Source organism: Pseudorasbora parva, chromosome 7, assembly GCF_024679245.1.
Source record: "Pseudorasbora parva isolate DD20220531a chromosome 7, ASM2467924v1, whole genome shotgun sequence".
NCBI classification, from domain to species: Eukaryota; Metazoa; Chordata; class Actinopteri; order Cypriniformes; family Gobionidae; genus Pseudorasbora; species Pseudorasbora parva.
In genome coordinates this window covers 22858065-22884404 of record NC_090178.1, presented here as the reverse complement: position 1 = coordinate 22884404, position 26340 = coordinate 22858065, and the positions used below count along the sequence as shown (strand labels likewise).

General features: G+C 37.3%; 1 protein-coding gene across 7 annotated transcripts in view; it reads right to left on the bottom strand.

Moving 5' to 3' along the window:
• Positions 1-26340, bottom strand: part of arhgef1 (Rho guanine nucleotide exchange factor (GEF) 1) — a 47095-nt gene that overhangs the window by 12778 nt on the left and 7977 nt on the right. The window contains exons 2-19 of one of the 7 annotated variants that reach the window (XM_067448624.1): positions 17005-17069; positions 14947-15033; positions 14412-14525; positions 13626-13724; positions 11969-12011; positions 11744-11849; positions 11434-11574; positions 8331-8360; positions 6983-7100; positions 6818-6872; positions 6483-6515; positions 5753-5929; positions 3563-3701; positions 2514-2525; positions 904-1059; positions 519-709; positions 259-405; positions 61-143 (exon numbers count right to left, since the gene is read on the bottom strand). In XM_067448624.1, the coding sequence (XP_067304725.1) occupies positions 61-143; positions 259-405; positions 519-709; positions 904-1059; positions 2514-2525; positions 3563-3701; positions 5753-5929; positions 6483-6515; positions 6818-6872; positions 6983-7100; positions 8331-8360; positions 11434-11574; positions 11744-11849; positions 11969-12011; positions 13626-13724; positions 14412-14525; positions 14947-15033; positions 17005-17031 (1758 nt within the window). In that variant the 5' untranslated portion in view covers positions 17032-17069. Of the gene's footprint in view, positions 1-60; positions 144-258; positions 406-518; positions 710-903; positions 1060-2513; positions 2526-3562; positions 3702-5752; positions 5930-6482; positions 6516-6817; positions 6873-6982; positions 7101-8330; positions 8361-8437; positions 8810-11433; positions 11575-11743; positions 11850-11968; positions 12012-13625; positions 13725-14176; positions 14196-14411; positions 14526-14946; positions 15034-17004; positions 17070-26340 lie in introns of those variants that run through there. The other 6 variants (XM_067448630.1, XM_067448626.1, XM_067448627.1 and 3 more) reach the window with 6 other exon arrangements.

The following is a 26340-nucleotide window of genomic DNA, read 5'->3' as shown; positions in this document are numbered from 1 at the left end:
CTGAATGACCGTGTTTATAAAGAACAAGAAAAATCGTTTAGCACACTCCAAGCCACTTACCCTATTGAGAAGCGGCGTGCTTATGATTTTGACAATGTAATCATCTTCCTGCCTCAGTTTTTTCAGGTTCTCATAAAAAGCATCTAAAAAAAAAAAAAGAATTAATTTATATTTCTGTATGCAAGACTTGACTGGCAGTCAAATTATTTTATAACCATGCCGAGTTCGGGTATTAATGCATTTGAGGTAGTTCCGTACAGTGCATCTCTATGATCTCATCGAGGCTGGGGAAGATGGTGGCCAGCTCAGTTGTGCTCATAATCTCTTCTCTCTCCAGTGGACGAGAAAACACGGTCTGTAATACACTCAGCATACGAACATGCGCATGCTCTGTCGCAAACAGCTCTGAGAGACACCAAAAGAAAATGTTCATCATTGCATCTTGCTACACAAGACAAAACAATAAGGCACTTGAAAATGTTTTTTCTCAATTATGTCAATGTTCTTGCTTTTATTACCATTGATGACTTCTTGTCTTTTGGTTTCCTTCTTGCTGAGTTTTTTCAGGCTCTCATGGGGAGCAAGCTCCCTCCAGTTGGGCGGGTCCTGTTCGAGTTCCAGGAGGCGGGGCTCAATTTCCTCCTGCTGAGGGAAGGGGCCAAAAGCAGGACCAGTGAAGGGGCCATCGGACAACAATCCACCTTCCACACTGAGAGAGACAAATGAAGGGAACAAAGTGAAAAGGGATGCATACAGCATTAAGCATTATTAAAATAGTTAAGGTTGTGATGATCAGAATCTCTGAACTCTATGAGATACTGAGAAGCCCCTTGTGCTGCTGTCTCCTGTTGACGGTATGTATATGAGTATTTCTGAGTGCGTGACAGTTAGTCTTTGCCTTACGGGACTGAATGCTGTGGGGAGGGTGAGAGGGGGTGGGAAGTGGAAGTTGACTGCAGGTCCACGTCGCTTCGGGAGCGAGACTGCTTGGCTCGGGTAGAGCCACCACGCCGAGAGTGACGGCGCTCCACACAAAGGCTCTCGCTGCGACGCACATTCCTGAACACCCAAGAGAGGGTGGGTTGAAGAAAAAAAGAGGATAAAGAAGAAAAAGGAAAGGAAAAGGCAGATAATCAAAAGGAATCGGGGGGGGGGGGGTTGAAAGTAAATTAAAATAATTGAAAAGGGCAGAGAATCAAAGAAATAGACAGGAAGGAAGGAAGGGGGAAGGAAAAGACAGGTACAGAAAATAGGAAATGAAAGAAGGGGAAGGGGGAGGGGAGGGGAGGGGAGGGGAGGGGAGGGGAGGGGAGGGGAGGGGAAGGGAAGGGAAGGGAAGGGAAGGGAAGGGAAGGGAAGGGAAGGGAAGGGAAGGGAAGGGAAGGGAAGGGAAGGGAAGGGAAGGGAAGGGAAGGGAAGGGAAGGGAAGGGAAGGGAAGGGAAGGGAAGGGAAGGGAAGGGAAGGGAAGGGAAGGGAAGGGAAGGGAAGGGAAGGGAAGGGAAGGGAAGGGAAGGGAAGGGAAGGGAAGGAAAGGAAAGGAAAGGAAAGGAAAGGAAAGGAAAGGAAAGGAAAGGAAAGGAAAGGAAAGGAAAGGAAAGGAAAGGAAAGGAAAGGAAAGGAAAGGAAAGGAAAGGAAAGGAAACAACAGGTAAGGAAAGGAAAGGATAGGGAAAAGAATAGGAAGATATAGGAAAGAAAAGGGTGGGAATGCAGAGGAAAAGAAATGGAAAGGGAAAAGGAAGTGAAGGAAAAGGGGAAAGAAAGGTAACGCAAGAGGAAGAAAAGGAACAGAAAGGGAAAAGGGAAATGAAGAGGTACAGAAATGAACAAGGAAGATTAAAAAATAAACAAAAGTAAAGGAAAAGGGTGGGGGAATAAGAAAGGAAATTTAAAGGTTGAAGAGTGGAAAGGAAAGTGGTAATGAAGTTTTAGACATGTTTTAGTGCATGGGAAATAAAAACACACACAAAAAAGAGAGTGGAAAGGACAGACAGATGTCAGTGAGGTTAGACACCACAGATGATGAAAATAGAATATTTAACAACAATGAAGTAATAAACAGAGGGAAATGTGAAGACAAATGAAGTTAAAACCACTATATATCATGTTATTAACTAGTTCATCAAGGAGATTCATTCACTCCCAACCCATGAGAAGAACTTCTCCATCTCTTTCTAAATATATCATATACAGCATCTCAGAGCATTTGAACACCTAAATGGAAGGTAATTATCCAATCGTGCAAAGCATTCCCAAAAAAGAAGATACTTCTGCCCTGAATCCCTACAGCCCAAAAACCAGAGTAAAACGATACTTAGCCATGCAGTGGGTGTCTGTGTGAGTCTGTTTGTGACTCTAAAGCACACACAAAACATGCCACTAATTTTACACAATTTCTACAATCTGAATTATAACCCATAATATCATCTGTTTGGTAAGAGAGCAAATCTGTGTGGATCAGTAGCAGCTTTAGGCTCGGAAGAAAATCCCAGAGACATTCGCGCAGACCCACCTTGACTTCTTTCTGTAAAAACATAGGACAACGAACAGTTAACAGCATACCTTACAACAAACCATTTCTCAACATACACCAAACCAAAACTTCCAACTATAAACTAACTAACCACAAAGCAAACCGAATCTGAAGGCCAACAACAAAGCAAGACAGAGTGTGTACAACAACGGACAACAGCAACAAACAATGCTTCCACATGAAGGACAGTTGCACGAGCAAAATAAAAATGCACAGCTAATCCAGTTACGCTAGTTTTAGGCCATATACTATAAGTAAAGCAGCTACATTATGTTAAGTTTAAAATATGGTGGCCTGAAGGTTGCTGGTTCAATTCCCTCAAGTAACTATCACCATTGTACCATACCGCATAACAACAGGTTAATCCAGCAAAATGTTTCTGCTAAACAGGTTAATCCAGCAAAATGTTTCCTACTAAAATCCAACCTACTAACTACAGAACCAAAAAAATAACTCTCCAAATAGTTGGGTGGTTGTAATATTTGCCCAAATATTAAAATCTGCTTATTTTGATAGCTTTGTGCCTTTGCGCGACATTGCAGGACACAGCGCTGGACGGCTGCGAAGGAAGACTGCGGGACGAGCTTACAAAAACTGAAAGCTTACAAAAAGGACTCACATAGCAGTACATTGTGTGGGATGAGGAATAAACAGACAAGAAACAAAAAAATGAGGCAGCGAAATGCAGAGGAAAAAAATGAGTAGTGGGAAAAAGGGTGTTAGGATAGGAGAAAGGGAGGGAGGCGGTATGCACAGTAAGGGATCGTCTTGGTCTTTGTTGTCCACAAGGAGGGTAGCGTATATTGCGGGCGGCAGCAGGAGCAGCAGCACAGGAGGGACACAGCACGCTCCCCAGGACAAAGCAGACAGGGAGTTCTACCATTCTACCTTAATTATAAATTAAAAGTAAGATTAACTAATTCTGCAAAGTTATAAAAGTAGGCACTTTTAGGAGTAGGAGTTGCATCATTGCATTTTTTATGCGTTGTCTTTATATACTCTCCTAATTTCTTTTCCAGCTTTCTTACCTGCCACCATCCTGACTGTCATCTGGAGGGATGTCAATGGAGAGAGGCTCACAGATAGTGAGACCCCCACCAGTGCTGATTGGAGATGCATCACCCCCCTCTGAGATTGGTTTGGGGTCTGGCCGACTGTTATTGACACCTATAGAAGGAAAAAGATCATTTCTGCACATGAAACACTAGGGATTCAATAGTATTAACGTCCATATTGGTTTCTCAATGCATCATGTTTGGTACTATATGATATTACTTTTTTTGTGGCATCAACTTCAAAGAAATGTGAATGGTGCATTTGCATTTAACTACGGTAAGTTGAAGCGCTAAAATGAGCTGGAAATTAAAAAAAAAGTATATTCAATTAAAAGCTAAATATATATAAAGCACACACAACGATACCAGCCAATGAAACATGTAACAAAGGAAACTGAGGTTAAGGCAAGTCACTCACTACAGGCAAAAACACCATTATATTATGTGTTGTGAAATGTTTCTAAAGCAGGTAACAATATTTGTTACCTGTTAAAATGACAAAAATCACTTTGAAATATCACTCAATGTTCAAGTTAATTAACATTTTTTATTAAAGCAATGTATGTTACATAATACAGATGTATGTTACTACAGTGATATTTAATATGTCCATAAAATTGCTGTGGAAATAACTTTGGGGTTATTCATTGTCTGTTTTAGTAATTTCTTAATGCTTCCACACTTAAAGTAAAATGTACTTTTAAAATATCATCTCATTGTACCCAGTTTTTGAAAATGCTTATCATTGCGTTCATAGAGAAAACTTTCCCTAAATGTTTACAGTTTGTGCAAATTGTTATGGGGCGTAGAAAAATGATGGAGAGTCTTACGTTTTAAGTTGATTTTAAACATTTTTTAAAATCAAACTATCATAACTAATTTTAATAACCACATCTATTTACATGATGCCAAAACAGAGTAGGTGCACACATAACATCCACATCGCTATCATTTTAGCTGTGTGTTTATTTCGTTTTTGAGAGGAAATAGGAGCAAAGGAGCAAATCTCCAACTTTTGAATGAGAAAGATGAAAAAAACGTGTGTGTGTATATATATATATATATATATGTGTGTATATATATATATATATATATATATATATATATATATATATATATATATATATATATATATATATATATATATATATATATATATATATATATATATATATATATATATATATATATATATATATATATATACATACATATATATACATACATATATATATATATATATATATATATATATATATATATACATATATATATATATATATATATATACACACACACACACACACACACATATATATATATATATATATATATATATACACACACACACACATACTTGAGTATATCATACACTGAATCATGTTCAGTCTCTTGTACGTTACATGTGCATGAGTGCGAGCACAAGCTTTAAGTTGCTGGCTACAGTTCACTTAACCGCCAACGGTGTTGCTAATAACAAGAGTTTTTGAATTCTACATACAGTGCCTTTAATAACACATTTACATTTAAAGTTCATTAAATCATCATTTTTTACGAATATGTAAATAATTAAAGGTAGGGTAGTCCATTTGTTTTATAAACATTATTTGTTATACTGGTTGAAACTCTCTTCACATCCTGATAGCAATAAATAATAGAAGTGGTCTAATATTAAAAAATTTACATATATCTTCTGTGGAAGTTTGTCCAAATGCAATGCTACGGCATGTCGTAACCATTATGGAAACTTGTGAGGTTCTACCCTGTGGACTTTCTATGTCAACACTATCAACGCCGAAATGGACCTGCAGCAGTCAGATGGTACAAGTAAGAGCTCTGTAATTTGTGATGTATTAGGCAATTTAACACCCTTGACGCTTTGTTTAATCTGCTTTAGTCATTCATGTCTTTTAAAGGCGGGGTGGCTTTGGAGAGCACTCCGAGCACTGCTAGTCTCTCCCCAATTGCCTGCCCTACCTTAATCGGCCACACTTTTAATACCCTTCCATCCCTGAATATATATGATGGCAGTATAGATTTGTATGAAATGTTTTCATATACCTTCATATTCTCAGAGGACTCAAACATACCATGTTAGTTGATTTCTCAGATGTCCAATGTGCTTAAATCTAAAACATGTACGAGACATTTTCTGATCCTCACCCATATCACTTTGAGAGTCGGGGCTAGGAGTCACGCTGACGCTGATGATAATCTCTTCACTGCTCTCTGAGCCATGGGTGCTACCTGACCCACCCACACCAGCTTTCCGCCCTGGAGTGGTGTTGCCATCACTTATGGACGGTCGATGAGGTGGGACAGTTTGTTTGATTGTCTTTACTAGACCAAGAGAAGGTAAGAGAGAACAGAAAGAGAGAGAGATGAAAGCAGCACATCAATCATGCGTGATTATAAACTATTATTAAACATGGACATGATCGTTGTGTGGTTCTAATAAGAAAACATGACAACTAGACGAAGGGGAAGGGGGCAATCTGGAGTTTGATCCAACAGTGTTAGTCATTCATTGGGAAGACAGGTTTCCAGGGTTCCAGGGTCAAAAACACCAAAAAGAGTAAAGGTGAAACCAAACACGGACAAACATCACACACAAAAACAGTGCAAAGTATAATCTATTGATGAACACGTCACCCTTGGTACATTGTAATGGTAAAATCATGAAGTCTTGTAAGCAAGCATTACCATCACAACAAAGTCATCTAAACCAGAAAACCATATCAGATTTACTAATAGGATGGATAATAGGAAATGGAATCTACAGACAAACCCATGTGTTTGAAGTGAAACATGCAAACATGCATTAGATTTGATTAGCAAGGGAATGTACCATCCAAGAAGAGAGGATCTACACAAAGAGAACAGACCATAATACCTTCAAAGTCCAATCTAGTTTGCTTACCCTCATCTGCAAGAGGAAAACATAGCAACACAAACAAGTTCCTTTAAATTCTCCAATCAATCTATTATCTTTGAATGAATGCAGAATGTTTCTCATTCTATAAACTACAGAAGTGCCTTCTTGTTTTTGTGTACATTGATTTGAATTATCTTAGCAGGTGTCTGAGATGTTATGGGTAATTAGTGTAAATGGCAGAATGGAAATCGATGTGCGCAGTGAAATAATAAAGGTTTGGTCAATGAGAGTGTGATGTAAGTAGCGAGATGTTCTGAGTGGAGGGGAATGAGGAGATTCTGTTGAATACTTACGTATGGTTATAGCTTGTCTTCCTGGGTTTCTGTTGGGTTTGTTAGTTCCCCATGGCTGTTCAACAAAAACAGAAACAACACTGTTAGACAAGATAATACAGTCCATATAGTGAAAAACAGAGAAATTGATAATATGTTAATAAACAATGGAGTACGTCATCAAACCTTCAACACAGAAGGGACAGAGGGACGCCATCCCGACTTAGTCTTCTTGTTGTCAAGTGCTCTGGTCTTGACGCCAAGGTGCTTCATATAGAAGGCCACCGCTCCAAAGATGGAGTTACTGAAGAAAGAAAAGAACAGAAAGGGTTATAGAGAGTACTGACCTTTGAAAAAGTCGTTTTACAGCTTAACGTGTTGTCCTTTATGTTTGAGGGTAGTCCGCAAAATGTTTGTATTCTTGTAAATGAACTCAAACCATCTCAGATGTTTATTCTTGTGGCAAAGCTGAGTCTTTACAGACACATGATACTTCAGAAATCAATCTAATATGCTGCTGATTTGATCTAAAAAATAAAATAAAAAAATCAATCTTATCATCAATGTTGAAAACAGTTGTGCTGCTTAATATTTTTGTGAAAACCACAATACATTTTTCAGGATTCGTTATTAATTAGAACATTCAAAAGAGCAGCATTTATTTTAAATATAATTGGAAAATGATGAATGTCTTTAGACTTTAGTTGTCTTTATGATTTTTAAAAAATCAAACAACCCAAATCTTTAAATGGTAGGGAATGTTTGGCATTCAGAGTTCACTATACAAAATAAATAATGATTGTCACACCATTACAGTAAGCCACTGTATATAGATTGAGGTATTTTACCTCTGACTGTTGCCATATATTAACAAAGCGCAAATGAAATCATGTGATCAGTGACTTGTTAATGAAACCCCCATAGCGAACTATGAAATTGGGGGGAGGGGGGTACCTTCAATTGGCATCAAGCCATTTCTTTCACACGAAAAAGAACAGCAGAATCCCCAGTGAAGGAGGTGAAAGAGAAGAGGGAGGGGAAGGAGGGCTGATAAGGGGAGGACAGAAGTCTGGAGGAGGAGACTGTGCACATGTGCATGTCCATTGTCTCATACACAGATGGGTGAAGTCATACATCTGTGCATGACAAAATTAACAAATGCAGTAGGAGGAAAATATCTACAAACAGCCTCTTTCATTACACATTATGCACCATCTAACTTCAGCTGTGTTTTTTTTTTTTTTTAAATACATTAATTTCATTTTTTTTTATCAAATCAAACTAACAAAACTAACTATACTGCTTACTGATACTTTCATGAAAATATTCTGAAAGCAAATTGGCAAAATGGGTAAAAAATTGGACTACAACTACAGAAAAATAAATATATATACTTTTACAACTTCATAAAAGTGACTAAATGATAGTTATAGTTAGAAAGTGACAAAACTACAAACCAGTCAATGCAGCAATTAACACATAAGAACATGCAAATGACTACTATGTGGAAAAAAAGACGAAAAAGACAACTCACCCTTTGTCCTTGTCGGCCACAATTGAGGGGCTGCAAAAAGCGAAACAGAAACAATTAGAGGGATATCAAAGAAAAAACGCAGCTCAATGCTGGTCTAAAGGGCTCACCGTTTAAAGTTAAGTAACATTTTTTCTTCCTCGTTCTCGACCGGTTTTGAACTCTGTTTTAGGACGGTGGAATCTGAAGTGTTCGCACTTTTCCTGACCCAAAATGACAGTAACTGTTGTATTGTTTGCACAATTCAAGCTAATGAGCATATTCTGTCACTGGCAAATGGAATTAAAAGAAAACTAAAATAAAAAAAGAGATCTAAAAAAATGGTTGTGCATCAAAAATTGCAATCCAAGCAAATTTTGATTGACACAATTTTGCAAAAACTAGACTTCTAGAAGTCTGAGCTACGCTATCTTCTCAAACTGCAAGCACTACAACGGCACTCTCCTAAGGCACTGAGGCGATGTCCACAAGCAATGTAAGTGTCCCGGCGATGGAACGTACTATTTAACTGTGTTTTTGGCTGATGCAACAAGCATGCAAGAACATTGAAATCAGATCCTTGTGTTTTCCTATGATAATATAGAAGGAGGAGTGCGATAAGGAATCCCCAGCGCCTGGCCAATCAAAAACCTTGATCCGCCTCTCAAATCAAAAGTGCAGCCAATGAGAGCATCTGTAAGTGAGGTCATTACTGTTGTACTGACGGAGGAGAATGAATGAGGGAGCAAAAAAAAACTGCGGGAGGAAGCAGACAGTGTTTGAGCAAACAGAGGACGATTGTGTGAGTGAATATGAAGACTGAATAGCCATACTGAGACTGGACGGAAAAAGAATCTGTGTGAAGTCTCTGAGGACACATTATGTCTCTAATAATGCCACTGAATGAGTGAGACGTTTTACATGCATTTTTTTCAATACAGCCTCTATATCTCTTTACAGCAGCACTTTAATCTGGTGGATCTCGTATACATGAACTATTCCGTCTCATTGCAAACTGGCTTTTGTCCCTTGCCATGTTTTCCTCCCTCTGCCGGCCTCAAACTTGACCCCAGTCTCATCCCTCTTTCCATTTTTCTGTCGGGCAGAGAGCCAGAAAGCAGAGACTTCCTGCCAGCGTGGCACTTCTGACTCCATCATCTCTCTACCACTTCCTCTCCGTTTGCCACTATATCGTTTCTTTCTTTCTTTTTTGATGCAGAATCAGGTGTAACATGGTGTATGTTTTTAACAGAAATAAAGGGTGTGACTAGGCAGAGCATTCTTACCATATTGAAGGATTCACAATTGAGCAGTAAAATCATTTTTACCAGAGTTGACTGGAGTCTGAATCGAATGTTATGGTATAGACATCCAAATTATATGCAATATAATGTCAGGAAAGCACATCTTTCTGTCTAGCTGCACTCAAGAGAGCGACTCGACAGATGACAAGTTATTTTAATGAGCTAACCAAAAAGATTCACAAGTGTTGGCTATAATTTTGATGAATCCTTACCTGAGCAGTTACTGAAACACCATCTTACTCTCTAGTTTTAATATTCAGACATGCTTGACGCAAAATAAAGACAGAACAGTTTTTTGTGCTTGAGGTTTGTAACATCATTTTAACTACAAGACACAATAACAAAAATTTATCTATGAATTAAATATACACTACTGCTCAAAGGTTTGGGGTCAGTCTGGGGTCACTCAAAGCAACTTGAGTGCTTTATTTGGCAGGGATCAAAAAGGGATGATGAGTGCAGTAGGTTTACTTTATAATTTAGTATAACAAATAGGTAACAGGTATCCAATATTGACCAATACCAAAAACAATCAAACAACAAAATTTTTTTTGGTATTGTATAACCAATATTGTACTGATGTACTGTGCATCCCTACTTAGGAAGACTAGGAATATAGTGCACAAATCATATAGACTACGCTTAATCATTGTGCTAAATATAGACTTTTCTATGCCATGGAAGGCAAAAAAAATCATAGCGGTAAGCATCCCTTTAACTTTTGCCTTACATTTTCAAGAGGTGACTAAACTGCATTCGGTTTAAGCGAAGAAAGGCTGTAACCCACAACAAAAGAACAGTTTCAGATCTGAGAATAAAACTTCAATGGATATGTCAGCTGGTCCTCTGAGTTAATTGAACTGCATATAAAGCACACGAGAGAGTGGAATGAATTTTGATATGACTATTGTAGAATTCACTGCGAGGGGTCAAACAGCCTAGCAGCAAGAAGATCCTGTGCAGTATGACATTCAATAGGCATTAGTTAGCAGCCGGTGAGCGAATATTGACAGAGACTGGGGTTCTGATCCGCTGTGAATGGAGATTTGACAATAGCTGTATTCTGTCTAAGCAAATTGAGAGAGAGAGAGAGAGAGAGAGAGAGAGAGAGAGAGAGAGAGAGAGAGAGAGAGAGAGAGAGATAGATTGTGGCACAGTGTTTGTGGCAAATGATCCTCTTCCCCACTGCAAAAATGTTCTTTGACTCAGCTGGGCAACACAAAAGTCACACAGCATACAGTCAGAAATCAGGATTGGATTATAGGCTAGGCACTACAGAGTGCAGCAAAAAGTAAAGGTTTCAGACTCTGCGTTTGGCTCTGCGTTTCAGACAAGACCAGAGGACCCGTAAGGTAGTTTAGGAACTTTTGGCAGTGGGACTTGGGCGGTGAACTGGATGATTGTTGGAGTTAATGCAGCATTTTGCTTGGTTTACCCCCTGCAGCATTTTATTTCAAACAACATTTTTAAAAGTCTGTTGCGGTGCGTGCAGCAAGAGTTGTTTGCTATTCGAATCAACAATGGAATTTACAGAAATACGACGGAAATACCGACGACGAGGTTCAGGCTTTATTAAGCTTATATGCGGAGGACAAAATCCATAGGAACAGGAAAGTCACATGCAGTCCTACATGACCAGACTAATCGCCAAGGTACTTTAGACCACGATTGAAATGCAGACAGCAACAGGTCTGGCGGGAAAGTTCCTGGGACAAATGATCCTAGGTAATTTCGGTAAAAACTGGGTTAAAAACAAAATAGACACCCCGTAGACTAATCATTACATATGGGATAATAAGATTATTATTTTTGACTGCTCTTACTTGGCATCAACCATCTTTTCCAGCATGGATTCAGCCACAGCCTTCTCCTTCATCTCCATTGGGATGCGGTCAGTGGGGCGATGGGATTCCACGTCACTTAGTTCCCGCTCATTGGGAGTCATTCCCATCATCCTCTTCTGCCTAATGAGGAAATGAAAGACAAGTATGATACTGGGATAGAGAAATACTTGTTACCAGATCCTGACATTTTTTTTGCTTTTATCTAATATGTAAATATAATGTGCATTGCAAATGCAAAGTACTCCAGGTTCCCTTCATTTTGAAATTCACTCACTGGTCACCGACTCACCTAAAGTCTTCGAGCTGCCGGAGTATCTCTGGACTCTGTGTGAACTGCACTTCATTAATGTAACGTTTCAGTTGATCTTCGCTGCAAATTTCTGGACGCAAGCGATCTGAAGGAGAACCGAGGGGCAAATGGATTTAATGAAACTACAGCGATAAAACAATCAGCATTAAGTGCAGTGAGAGAAGAAGAGAGAATAACTTTCATTTTTACTGGTGAAGGCCTTACCCAGTTCAGATGCTAAGTGACTTGGCACTGATACTTTGAGAATCTGGAAGAGAGAAGGAATGAAAAGAGAATGAGTTATTTCCAATCCAAATCCAACAGTAAGAATGTGTTACATTGGCCAGCTCAATCATGAGTCCTATACAAATAAAAAAATAAAAGGATAATTCAAAATTAATTAGAAATAAATTACATTCTGAAAATCAGTTGCATTAATAATAATACAATTTAAAAGTTGATGTTTTTGTCCTCCAGTGTAGAATGTAATTCAACACAGCACCACCAGAGGTCACAACAATATAAATAACCAGATGACTACTTTCTATTTCAGCTCAAGCCACAGGTCCACAACCTTGATGTCAACTCAAAGAAATGTGCATAGTGTAAAACATCAGGGGAGGTCATTCCCATGACCCAAAGCAGGAAGTTGGAGTCGGACAAACACTAAGATGAGACAGAAAAGGAGAACATGTCTAAAATACGGATAAAGAACACACTAAGAAAGATGTTACACTGGACAGAAGGGATATGCAGACAGACTGGGGGAAAAGGACAAAAACTCAAATTCAAAAATTCCTACAATGAAATGAAGATTAAACTGAGATGGATTGGGGCAGAAAAAGAAAGAACTAATGTACTGTCCATCTCTACTGACTATATTAGAGGTATTAAAAAATATAGTCAAAGAACCATAAAAAAATTCACTTCTAGCAATGATGAAATTAAAAAGCACTACAGTCATTTACTTATTTCACTGCAAAAAAAATCTACTTGAAAAAAATATAACTCATCACTGTAAACTCAATACAGCCCAAATAGACAAAGATTTAGTCAGTTTAAAACATATTAAAAGCCCTATGATGATACAAATTAAAGAGGCAAAAATTATTTTAAACAGCTGTGAATGACTTAAGAACTATTATTAACACTGTTTTATGACCTTATAATAATTAAAAGGTTAAATTGAACATTTGACCTTTTAAAAATGACTCTTAAATTTATACACTGTTTTTTATTAAAGAAAAAAATGATAAATAAAATAATTTTATTTATTAATTGGTTGTGTCAACTACCATTCAGAATTTTTCTAATTTCATCAGGATCCAAACAAGTTTCAGAGAGTATGGCCTTGTATGACATCATAAAGGGAATTCCTTGTATGGGCACTTCTCCCGGATGAGCATTCGGGTTAGGAAAGCCGTCGGCAATGCTGTCATTTTGTTTTTAGCCCTCGAAATCAACAATGTCACTAAGGAAGTGTGTTTTTGGTTGTGAGGGAAAGATAACCTTGTCCCCAAATAGATATGAAGGATGCAATACTACTCTATAGGTACTCAAGATTAACATGAGAACGGCAGTAACTGTGTGTGTTATGTACCCTTTAATTTCAGAACACACTGAACAAAAACAATTTCTAACACTTGAAAAGACAACAAGCTCAAAGCTAGGACTGACGGACAGCAGATCATCTGTCTAATAAATAAAGTACAACTTTAAAAAAAAGAAATCCCCAACAATCCTTTAGGGGGTCTAACAAAAAAAAAATGTTGACAATAAAACGAGGGGTGGACTGAAAGTTGTGTCAGAACAAAGAGGAAAACTTGTAAAGATATAAACAAACTTGACAGCTGAATGTCTAGAGCTCTTCTTGTTCACATACCGCTCCTTTTTCAAGGAAAGTGTTGTAGAATTCCACAAAGTGCTTCTTTGTGTCTTTGGCACTGAAGTTCTTGAAGAGGTCAGCATGAAGGTAGCATAGCTAGGACATGGGGAAAGAAAGAGAAAGAGAGAGAGATAGAGAGGGGGGGGGGGTTAAAGAAAAAACAAAACTGACAGATTTAGACACCAAAAATAGAGGGATAGTCTGCTATGTTAACCTATACGTTGACTTTATTGACTGGATAGAGAGGCAACTGAATATTTCAATTTCAGAGGCTCTTTTAGAGCAGTGAGAAGAGTATCAGGAGCAATGACAGGGACAAATAGACCTATCTAAAAATTAATGAACACAACATAGTACCTGTTGGATTTGAAAGCAAACATAACTGGTCCAACTCAATATTACATTAAAGGTACACACAAGGAAAACAATATAGGTACTAATTTAGATTTTTCATCTGAACATTATCATCTGTGGGATATATCCTATCTGACCAGTTTTGAGGTTAAATGAAGAAAGAGATAAAGGATTTTGGGTTTGGGAAACGGTACCTGGGGTAGATCACATTGGCTGCATGCCAAACAAAGGAAGAAATACTCATGCTTTAAATCACATGAAAAGGGCTTTATCTGAATACCAGTACATGACAGCCCACCCCCTAAACACGCACAACATTCATAGCTGAACAGAGCTAATGTAAGAAACACACAGAGCCTCACACACTAAAGTGAGTGCATGCATGCGGACTGACAAAAATAAAGTGCCATATATTCTGTAATTTCTCACCACAGGAGCACAGTCAAACTGTAACATGACATGATGAACGAAGACCAGCAGGTGGGTGGGCCTGGACTTCAACAGTTCAATACTGTTAAAGTGACTACACTGATCATCCACCATCTGAGAAGAAAAATTTTTTTTAAAAATGAATTTAAAATGAACTAATATATTCTTAAATGGAATTCATTCCTGTGATGGCAAAGACAAATTTTCAGCATCATTACGGTCTCACATGATCCTCTGAAATAATTCTAATATGCGTATTTGTTGCTTGAGAAACATTTCATATGGTTATCAATGTTAAAAACAGTTCTGCTGCTTAATGTGTGCTTAAGAAAACCATCATAAATTATTCTTTGGTAAACAGAAAGTCAAAAAAGTAGCATTTATATTTAACATTATACATTTCTTTTCTGTCAATTCAATTAATCAATGTAATGCATATTCCAAATACCTTTACGTGTACTAAAATAATCATTAAGTAAGCATAATGTTACCATATTCCCATTCCCTACTAGTTCTGAGTTAATGTATTACTCACAGGTTGCTCATCATTCTCAAAGTCTTCGTCCTCTGCTCCAATTATACTCATTGCTGGATTGGAACTCTGAGCACCTGACGGCCCGCGCTGTTGAGAGAGAAAGATGAGATTAAAAGTTCCCTCTACACTATAAAAATGACTAAAAACAAAGCCCTTAACAAATGTTAATGCTGCATGTAACAATATACTGCCATTTTGAGATCATTTCTAATTAAAGGAGAAGAATTGAAAACACTGCCACAAATATTCTGACTTGAGGCTAAACTAAAAGATTCATGCTCTGAACCGGAGCTCAGGGAGCCAAGGAGAACATTTAAACATGGAGGAGAGTGAATATTCATACTCCACCACCTAAACAAAGCTCATTCTTTCACAAAAGGCAGGAGATCGTATTTATATTTATTTCTACCTGTTGATAAGACACTAAATTGAATCAGAGGAATATTGCATCTGGCCAATGGCTGTAAATGTAACAGTGCTTTACTGTAAAAGCTGCTAAGAACAAATTTCCTCTGTCGTTGTTGTGCAATAATAACTCAGTGGAAAGTAGAAGTACAAGTCAACTGCACCCATTCAAAAAACTAACAGTGTCTACTTCAGTACAAACAAAAAAGCAGTGATACAACAAGCACAAATAGAGCAAATGGTTTCTCAGTCTAAATGCTTTAATCGCAGATAAAATGTGCATGTGTTTACTAAACATTAAAAGGGATAGCTCCTCAAAAAAAAAAAAAGAACATTCTGTCGTCATTGACATTTACTCACCCTCTTGCCGTTCTAAACCTGAATGACCTGTATCGGAAGGAAGTCGTGCTGGTTTGGAACAAAAATGTTGACGTTTTAACATTTTTGGATGAACTTTCCCTGAATGAATCAGTGTTTTTAAACAAACCGATTGAATGAATGATTCAACGACTCACTCATAAAGCCATTATTTGTTCCCCCCTACTGCCGTAACAGTGTAACCTGAAGTAAGATTCACAAGGGAGGGAAAGTCCAATATTTCTGCTACGTTTAGGGCTTTTACCATTTTACTTCCAGACTCTGCTAAACCCCCACTGAAAGGTCAGACCCCCCTCAGGCTGGTGAGAATATGGAGGAGTGTAAGTCATTGCACAAGACACTCAGAGAAGAGTCAGCTGTGCCGCCCCACCTACTACAGCACATTCCTGATTTTATTAAGCATCCAGAAACATTTGCGACTCGGCAGCTGTAATGTCAGACAGTGTTTGCCTTTGTATTTTAGTGTGTTCTTTGTCCATAACCTGATGTGAATTTGTTCTAATAAAACAAATAAATTCTCTCTCCCTTTGTTAATATGCATTTCATGTACAAATGGTTTAAATAGTATTCAAACAGAGATGCATATTCCTAATGATCAAATATAGACACCCTGCGTCAGTGTGGTTTTTTTTGCTTGTTTTCAATGCCTAAGCGATGATTAAATAAAGGCTTCTAGTTTTTTCATAAACCCAAGTGCCTTGGCTTGATACCTTTTAAGATATGCATAGTCCATCTAGTTAATGGCATTAAGGTCAAAGAGAAAGTGTAATAGATCAGATAATAATTTGCAATAATGCACAGTCTTGTGTTTATAGTCAATTTTATAAAAAGAAAAAATGTGCCAATGTAGATATTTCTGAACCTGGCCTGTCCTAGTAAATCAGTTATGTAAAAATTAAAACTAAAAACATTAGAACCTAATATGTACATTTATATTTTTATTGCACTAAAGCATTTTAAGAAAAATATTTATTCAAATATTTTTAATCAAAAATACATGAAATTATGGTTAATTGCATTAAACAATTCATTTAAAAATAACTCAATTGCAATTTTTATATTAAAAATAAATATATTCATTGTAATTTCATATTTGTGCTATATAAAACACTACATAAAGTGTCATTTTCCAGATTCCATGGTACCACTGAAACTGGTAATTATGGTGAAAACTGATTATGCCATCTCTGTAATTCAATCAGATGCAGGGCACTTAAAAGGAACACCAAGAACGAACGGAAACAAACAAACAGAAGCAGTTTCAGTTGGCTTTACCCCGTTTTGGGCGTCTTCATAATCCATGCTGACGTAGTTTGCACCAACACTGGTAAACCGAGGTCCTGCAAAGACAATACTTCATGAAAGGCTAGAATGGAACCTTTGTCAACGATACCACACAAAGTGGAGCACATACAAACAAACTGCCATGTGCAAGGCAGATTGGGCCATCTGATACAAGTATACAGAATGGAGAACAACAACATCAGGATCAGCCAATAAATCAATAACAGATAGACCAATGTGGAAGAACTAAACCCAGATACGGTCTGTCAATGAGGATGGTTTTGAATGAACAATAGTGACTTCAGTTCTCTGTGGTCAAAAGATCCATAGTTCAGTTTATTTATTGTGTGTGTCTTATCCTCAGCCTTCAGAATAATAGATATGAGCTCTTTACTGCAGGAAAGGTTTTAAAAAGGACTTTGTTCGCTACTCAGTATCTTTGCTAATGTGTTTGTCTTTCAATTTCCAATATAAAACAAAGACTTCTTATGATCTAATCTCAATAAGCATCAATCCCAGGCATTAGGCTACTGTATACGGCATTGAGCTATGCAGAGAAAGTGCACCAACTTTCAGACAAAAAAAAAAAAAGCAGATAACAGGGGGATGTCTTTGCATACCATACAACCGTATGCCGCTGTTGGGACAATGGCCTTGGCCTCTGCACTGAAGCAGTGCGATAGCAAAGGCCTAAAATAACTGCTAATGGAGCCGTGTTTGTGTTCAGGTTTTATCAGCTGCCTTAATCAGCCAAGTCTCTGAGATCTTCAAAGCTTTCCAAAAAGCTGCGTCTACAGTGCAGGCAAGCATAAAGAGACAAGAGAGAGAGAGAGAGAGAGAGAGAGAGAGAGAGAGAGAGAGAGAGAGAGAGAGAGAGAGAGAGAGAGGGAGGAAGTGGGTGTAATTTCCTCAGGAAACGATCAGAGCCATTTTTTGTCAACCTGTCTGCAAAAGTCATGTTCAGAGTAACAGAGTGCATAACACAAAAGGAAAAAGACAAGGAGACAAGGACACATGAAAGAGAAAGGTGAAAAGATGTATGGCACTTTCCACAAAAGGTGTCCCATTATTGTTTTAAAGCATTTATAGGCACACATATCTTTTAATCTGTGGTGAGAACTATTACAAGTGTTAGATGAACTATCATATTTAAAATTAACCTAGCATAAAAAGCAGTAAGTGCGCAATACACATCTGTAAACCCCAAAACAGAATAAATAAACAGTAAACTAATTCATCTAATTAGGAATTATGTTAATTTCATTTAGACGTAACATGTCAATTGCTAGAAAACGATTGCAATTTTTTTTAATAAAAAAAAAAAGTGTTTAAACTATTTAGACAATTTTAATTTAGAAAAGTTCAAAAAAATTAAGTAACATACAAATTAAAACAACTCGCATAATATGTAGCTATAACCTCCTGAGGTCGACACTGAGAATTATTATAAAAAGATAAAAGCTGTTTCAGGCTCTATTTTATAACTAATTCAAGACAAAGAGTATCTTTTGTAACATCAGCAAAATAATAAATCGTAGTAAAAAGAGGAAGAGATATCAAGAAAAACAATAGATGAAGTCACTCATGCATACACGTGAAAATGGAGTGGGGGAAAAAAAACATCTGTAACCTTATTTGAGCAAAAAACAAGTCAAGTGAGAAAAATAATGGAGGATAAGAGAGGAAAGAAGCACTGAGCACTGGTAACAGAGAAAATGGTAGAAAAACCATACAAGTCATAACTGTTCTAGACATCCCAAGCATTACTGAGACAGGACTGCAAAATTCATGAACTTTCTGTATGACTCGGATTACATGCTAAAATGTGATTTTGATAAATGACAACCCAAAAGACATTTAAAAACACCCACAGCTTTTAATAAATCATCTCAAGAGCTGTCAAGATCAATCATCCAGCGTTAAACACAGAATCTCTTCAAGAAAGAGAGAGACAGATCTGCATGGTGGCCAGAGATAGTCTTCTCCGTTTAACCAAGAATAAGTGCGTGGAGACAGTGGGTGGGTTGTTACAGGTTGGGTTAATGAGGTCTATCCCTATCTCCTCAAAAGTATGTAATGATTACGCTCTCTCTCTCTGGACTGTGTGGTATTTCAACACTGCAGGAGATTAGAGATCTCTGAGCTTCTCTCAGTCGTTCCAATAGAGCAGAGGAAGGGTGGCGTACAGGCATGTGGCCTCACTGACCATGTGAGCATGAAGAGCAAGAGAGCGAGAGAGGAATAAACAGTGTGAAGAGGTGTTACTGTTAACCCCTGATAAACATCACACACTCTCCTCCCTTAAACTATTTCTGCTTTCATTTGTTCTCCTTTGGTAAATATAAATGTAAATGTAATTTATTCCTATTATGGCAAAGCTACATTTTCAGCTTCACTCTTCAGTGTCACATGATCCTTCAGAAACATTTTGTTGCTTCTCAAGACACATTTCTTAATATTATCAATGTTAAAAAATGGTGGTGCTGCTTATTATTTTTGTGGAAATCATAATACACTCTTTTCACACATGACCTTCAACTCTCTATCACCAAGTTTAGTAACAGGAATGCTTGAAACCCCTTTAATTCTGGAAAAGGGAGGGGGGAAAGCTTGCCATTTACCCTGCTGTGCACTTTTATCCCCTCCTGTTTTTTTTTCTATAGCCCCAACTTCCCATCATTGCTAATAGACATAAATGTTGCCTGAAACATCCCAGAGGCATGCGTTCTGAACACACTTAAAGGTAATCAAGACCATTTCACTAAATTTCTCAAAAAGCCAATCCCTGGATCTTTAATACAGTAGCCTGGACATTTAACAGGACATATTTCAAGCATATCTATTTCTACTGCATTTTTAAGCCATCTGTAATATTTGAGGCATCCATAGTATTAAAAGCACATGAAAAAGAATGAGAAACACTGTTCCCTGGTAAATGTTTCCCTTGTGATAAAAGGCAAAACACATTTTCAGTCCGTTGCATGAGTTTGGCAAGCTTGTGAATTTTCCGATTGCATCCCTCCTTTAGATCTACTGTTTTCCATCTTCCCGTTTTCGTTCAACCTCCATTTTGTACTTTTTTAACAGTACTCAAAATGAACAATTGGCAAAAGTGCCCACCCCTAACAGAGGCGTACTTTTGACGAGCTTGCGTCACGAAAGAGTGGACTCAGAGGAAGGTCGCGAGGGCTTAGGGTTTCATTTGGGACAGGGCCATTATTGAGCAGACCCTTGCAGACTAGTTTAGAATTTCAATGCTATTTTCAATGCTATTTTAAAATATAGTTTAAAAAAAGGTATTTAACACTTTCCCCACCAGCGTTTAAAATAAATAAATAAATAAATTGTCTTTTAAAGCTGCAGTCCGTAAATTTTGCCTCTGTGTTGCCATCTCTGTTCGAAACCTGCAATTGCTGTTATTTGTTAAGTTATCCTCTGTACGCAAGTTAGCGCGGCTCCTCAGCACAGATTAATCTAATGTTTTGAGGCGTTTGTGCAGCTTTGCGGTCAGTCACTGCACCGGTGTGGATACTGTACTTCAGAATCACAGACTCTATGTCTTGGTGTATAGCCTAAATAAGAATTTTTACCGGAAAATGTCATCTGAACAAGTAACATGTCTGCCACTTTTGGGAACAAAACATTACAATAAATTGTGCTACCAACGGTGATTAACGATCGCTCATATAACATTAAACCATGCAAATTATTATTATTGTAATACTTTATTCTCAAATTGTTAATGTTAACAGCATTAGCATTGCGTGACTAAGAGTATTTAGTGTTTATTAGCATTACCTGTAGATTTTAATTTCCATACAGTCTAATCTTTTGCTATTAACTACGGGCTAATCTCCAGTTGTCACTGATGATTGGCATTTGGCCCTCTCTGGATTACCATCCGCCATTCAAATGATAAGTTTAATTACTTCAGCTGCTGTGAGAAAAGTCTATAAATGATCTACTGAAGAATATGCTCCTCACGTGCGTTACTCCTACTAACCGGACTCTTTCTTTATGTATACAGACGTGACATAATGACACAAAGACATGCTGGAAGTTCCTGCGGAAATCATCCATAAAACTGTAATTAACGCATTATTACAAGCTTACCATAGTGAATGGGGCTAAGCGAGATAGTTTTGAAAACTGGTTTGTAGTGTACTTGTTTAAATTTATTTTGGATAATTTTTAACCAAAAAAGGTTACAAGCTGCAGCTTTAATTTTCACAAAAATCGACATTAAGCATGTTCTTTGTGTTTGTGCATGTGTGTTTAAATATAAATATAATTTATTCTGAAGCAATAGTCTCACCAGTGAGATAAAAGGCATTTTATAAAAGGCATTTTCCCCCCTACTCTAATTAAATATAGACTCTGCTTTAGGTTTTATATTATATTCTTACATTTGATCTACACATTAAATTAAAATAAGATACTACCGGGCTGTTAACAATCAAATTAAATAATTTACAGTGAAAAATTACAACTGAATTAAATAATGTTATGCTATTTCTATTTTTGAATAAACAAATAAGAAATGTTAGAATTTAAACATGAAAAAATTCTTTCACTTGCCCCTTCAAAAAATCCACTTGTCCCAGACAAGCGGACAAGAATTAATGTCGAGCCCTGTTGTGTCATGGAAATCTAAACATGCAATATATTAAAAATAAAAGAACAGACCACAAGAAAAAACATTCTTGCTTCTTCCATCCTTTGTAGTAATCAACATTGTGAGCAAAAATAAAAGGTGAGAAAATCATGTTTTTGATAAAGACTACACTTTGATCAGATTTTTAGCAATGATCAAAACATTCACAGTCCTATAGTACTTCCTGGGTCGACATTTCATTCAGTAAAATTAGGCTGTTTTGATATATATGCAGTTTAATGTTGATGCTCACGTTATTTTACATATGCATACGAATACATATGCTATCGTTTGTTTCTGCATCTTCTTCGCCTGGGTTTTGATCAGTAGATTCACTACTCTTTCAAAAGATGCATAATAATGCTTCTTACATTTTAACAGGAAAAACACAGAAAACCATAAAAATTTGTCAATAGCAAATGTTAAAGAGTTAAAATGGTATTTGGTTTCTTTTATTTATTACAAACATTGTTTTACAAACATGTTGCAACTACCAAAGTTATCATCATATGACACTGTTAAGAGGTCACAATCAGAATGAGAATTACAAGCTTTTAAGGCTAGGGTTTGAGGCCTAAGCAGGCCACTACTGTCCAATATGTACAATTGCTGGGCGAGTGAACCAGTACTGCACCACAGCATTGATTGGTAGAAGCTGTGGCAGCTTGCAATCTCCCTCTAACTGTTTCCAAATGTGGGTTGCGAGTCCAGGGAGTAATCAGCCCGCTTCAAACACAGAGCCCTTTGACTGCACACAAACCTGGTCTCTCCGGCTGCCCAACAGACTTGCTCCACCACTGGCATGCCGACCCGGGATACAGCGTGTGTGTGTTAACATCTGAGTATGCATCTGTGTTTCAGTGTGTACACGTGTCCATGTATGTTCTCACGTTGAACATCTCTGAATGGAGCAGTTATTCAGGAACTTTACATCATGTTGTGTTTGTGTCCAACCGCTGAGCGCTGGAGGGGTAGGGAACGGCAGGAAGCTCCAGCACTGTGATCGGCAGCCAGGAATCAACCCACCCTCCTTACGGAGCCAACCACATTTAGTCTATACGCCTAAAAAACACTATGAGTTCCTTTTAGCTGGAAGATCATCCAAATTTAACCTCCATTTTAAGTCAAGTCTGAGAGATGACTATATCTGTACTTCTTGAAAATGTGCCAGTACAAAAAGGAAAATGCTAGAATTCGGTCAAAACAAGTCGTCTCAATGGAGACAGGTGATCACTCTGTAGCTCAACTCCTAGATCTGAACACTGGCATCCCCACATCAAATCATTTTCCTGCCCTCCGCCAGCCTTGCTTGCTTTCCCCTCCACAGTCCTGTCACTGCATCCATCATTCTGTCAGTTCATCACTCCACCCTGGGCGATCTGACTCAACCTGACTGCAACTCGTTTCTCTTCAGCGATTCCCGCCTGCATCACGTCTCACCGCCAAACATCTGAAAGAGGATCCTGGAATACCACATCATTTTCTGGCATATGCCCTTGCATCAAACATACAACACAGGGATGGCAATGAATAATTCCACGGATTTTAACTATTAATTTAGTCTTTTGAATCGTACCTAGTTCCAATTAAGGCTATTATCGTAAATTAAAACTAATCACGAAGACTATTAGTGGATATACATACATTAAAAAAGGGCACTACAATATAAAAACAAATTCGAAATATAGAATATATGATATTTGTTTTAGTATTTTCAATGCTGGACAATGTGAAGAACAAACAACATGTAAAGATACCATCCCTAACTGGCTTGTAGTGAAATTTAGGGGTAGGTACATCGGAAACTGACAACACCACAGACTTTAACAAACCAGCATGTAGCTGCTATCTAGCGCCGGCGATCTGACAAGATCTAAGTAGATCTATCTAATCCATACTGTGGAATCATAAATTTCAGCTCCGGAGTCGCTGAGTGATGATAATAACTGCTGAATATAGCAGTAAATGGCACATTTACTGTGAAATCACTGCCAGTAAGTACTGCAGTATGGTCTGTTGTTGTGATTTTTGACCAATAGCACTTTGATCACAGACTCTGATTCCATTTTTTTTGTACGGTGCAGTTTCTGATGAAATGCAGTATGTATTACCACAAAGAGATGGAACTGTGGTGCTGTTGTGGTGATGGAACATTTATTTATAATTTATAATATATATATATATATATATATATATATATATATATATATATATATATATATATATATATATATATATATATATATATATATAATTTATATAATATATATATATATATATATATATATATATATATATATATATATATATATATATATATATATATATATATATATATACACTTTTTTATTTATTTGACACACATTTGACTAGTGGATATATGTATATATATATATATATATATATATATACACACATGTATATATATGTATATATATACACACACACACACACACACACACACACACACACACATTATATATGTAAAGAAACTGCAACAAATCATGTTGTTTCTGAAAAACAAACATTACAAAATGATACTTTTTTTATTACACAATCATGCCCTCTGACCAATACCAAAATTCAGGAATTGAAGCTTTAAATACTACCATCATGTTTTTGTGAGATTAAAGGGCAGATGAATTGAGAAATCAACTTTCCCTTGAGCTTTAGTTTCAGAGTTTTCAAGTTTCAGAGCTGAAATCTTCCTTGTTAATAAAAGAAAAGGTTTTATTGACCCCAGGCCAGGCAATATCTCAGAATATGCCACACCTTGATGGCATTGTGTGGTGAAACACGACCCTAACAAAATAAGAACAATGCCTGATTCTGTAGCCCCACCCACTGACTCGTGCCTCATAGAGCTAAACCGGACCGAACTTCCAAGCAATAAACATACAGCATAAGCTTCATTCGGATTCCAATATTATGAATGCATAGATGAACTTATTTTTAATGAATATCCAGCTCATGTGGGGAAGACATTGCACGTTTTTTCCTTAATTTACTCATGGATTTGTTTGTTAACAAGAGACTGGATTTGCAGACAGGATGAGATTACATGGATGAATGAATGAAGCAACACTATTGTGAGTTAAAAAAAAAAATATTATGTGAAAGTATTGCATTGTTACAGATCGTTTGACATCTATTGTGTGTACGTGAAGAAGCCTTTATTTGTGTTGTTGGTTCATTGCGATTGAGGATCAAACATGTATGGGACAGGGCTCGTAAAATCTTAAATAGTGAAATAACATTCCTTTCTTGATATGCACTGTTAATTCTCTTGACTTGATATTTGTTTTTGATATTTTATTTATTTAAAAATACAAAAACCACAGAAGTTTTGATCATGCTGTGTGTAACTTACTTGGCGTGTGTGTGTGTGTGCGTTTGTGAAACCTGAGGGCAATTCGTTTTGTGCAAGCAATTTAAGGTAGCGAGACTCGCGACTCTTGTCCCAGATATAGCAGGCTTCATTCAGTGATTGAAACAAATATTATTAATATTAATTGAAGTTTTACAGCATATTGAGCGCTCCGAGCGAGCTGTGCTAAACGTGGAACTTTTTCTTAACATGAAAAGGTCAATAATCAAACCAGTGGAGGCAGTGCATTTATCCTTTATTAATGCAGTATCTATTCAGTCAGTACAGTAGCCTACACTTCAGTAACGTTTCTATTTAACGTTAAGTAAAATAAGGCATGGTATGCTAACTGTATCTTACATAGCTTGCATACAACTTTATCTCGCAGCTCAACAATTTTTACCTGCTACCGACCAAAATCCAAAGTACTTACAGACATGGCTTTTTAGATTTTGGAGGGTTAAATTTTCTTTCTCTGCTGCGGTCGAGTTGGGCTCTGCACTTTCTATCATCTTCCATGCAAGACGCGTCAACTTTCAGCAGTGACAGTGCGACTACTGTGACCTGGCTGTCCCTGAACCCCCATGCGCACGCTCACTCACAAAGCAGACAGCCACGCCTCTACTACCATGGCGTCTTTTTTATTCTTATTTGAATATTAATTTTCACCTTCGAAATTCGTTTTTTAAAAACCATAAAAAATATATATTTGAATTTAGAATATTCATTGACAGCCCTACTCTTCAGTGTGGCATGCCCATAAAAATGCACGTTCCATGAGAGAAATCAGGGTAGAATATAGCCTATTACATTTTCATTACAATGTTTTTGAATGTAAAAACCATGTGAACGAGTTCACCTCAGACAACAGTATAATTTAATTTTTACAAAAGCCAGTTCATGACACCTTTAAAAATGTGCTTTTTTTACTCGATTGCTTAATCCAACTGATTACAGTCTGCCCCTCTGTGAAGGAATGACTTCAGTTCAGATCAATTTGAATTCACTGTCAGTGTGAATGCACCTGAAGTGCACTACAGGCAACTCCCTGCGCCAGAACACACTGAGCATATGGACAAAGACAGACAGAATGCCAAAGAACACAGGGATCTTGAGACACATTTTTATTTAAAGTTGACAACTTTTAACTTGACACTGCATCTTAAGAAACCCTGCATTTGCAGCTCAACAGTCAAAGACATCCACAAAAGTCCTGTTCTCTTTCTTTTCAGCTGTCTATAGCTCCTTTCAAACTGGATAGTTCTAGAAACTAGCCACCAGGGTGCTTCTCTAAAAACTGTTCCCC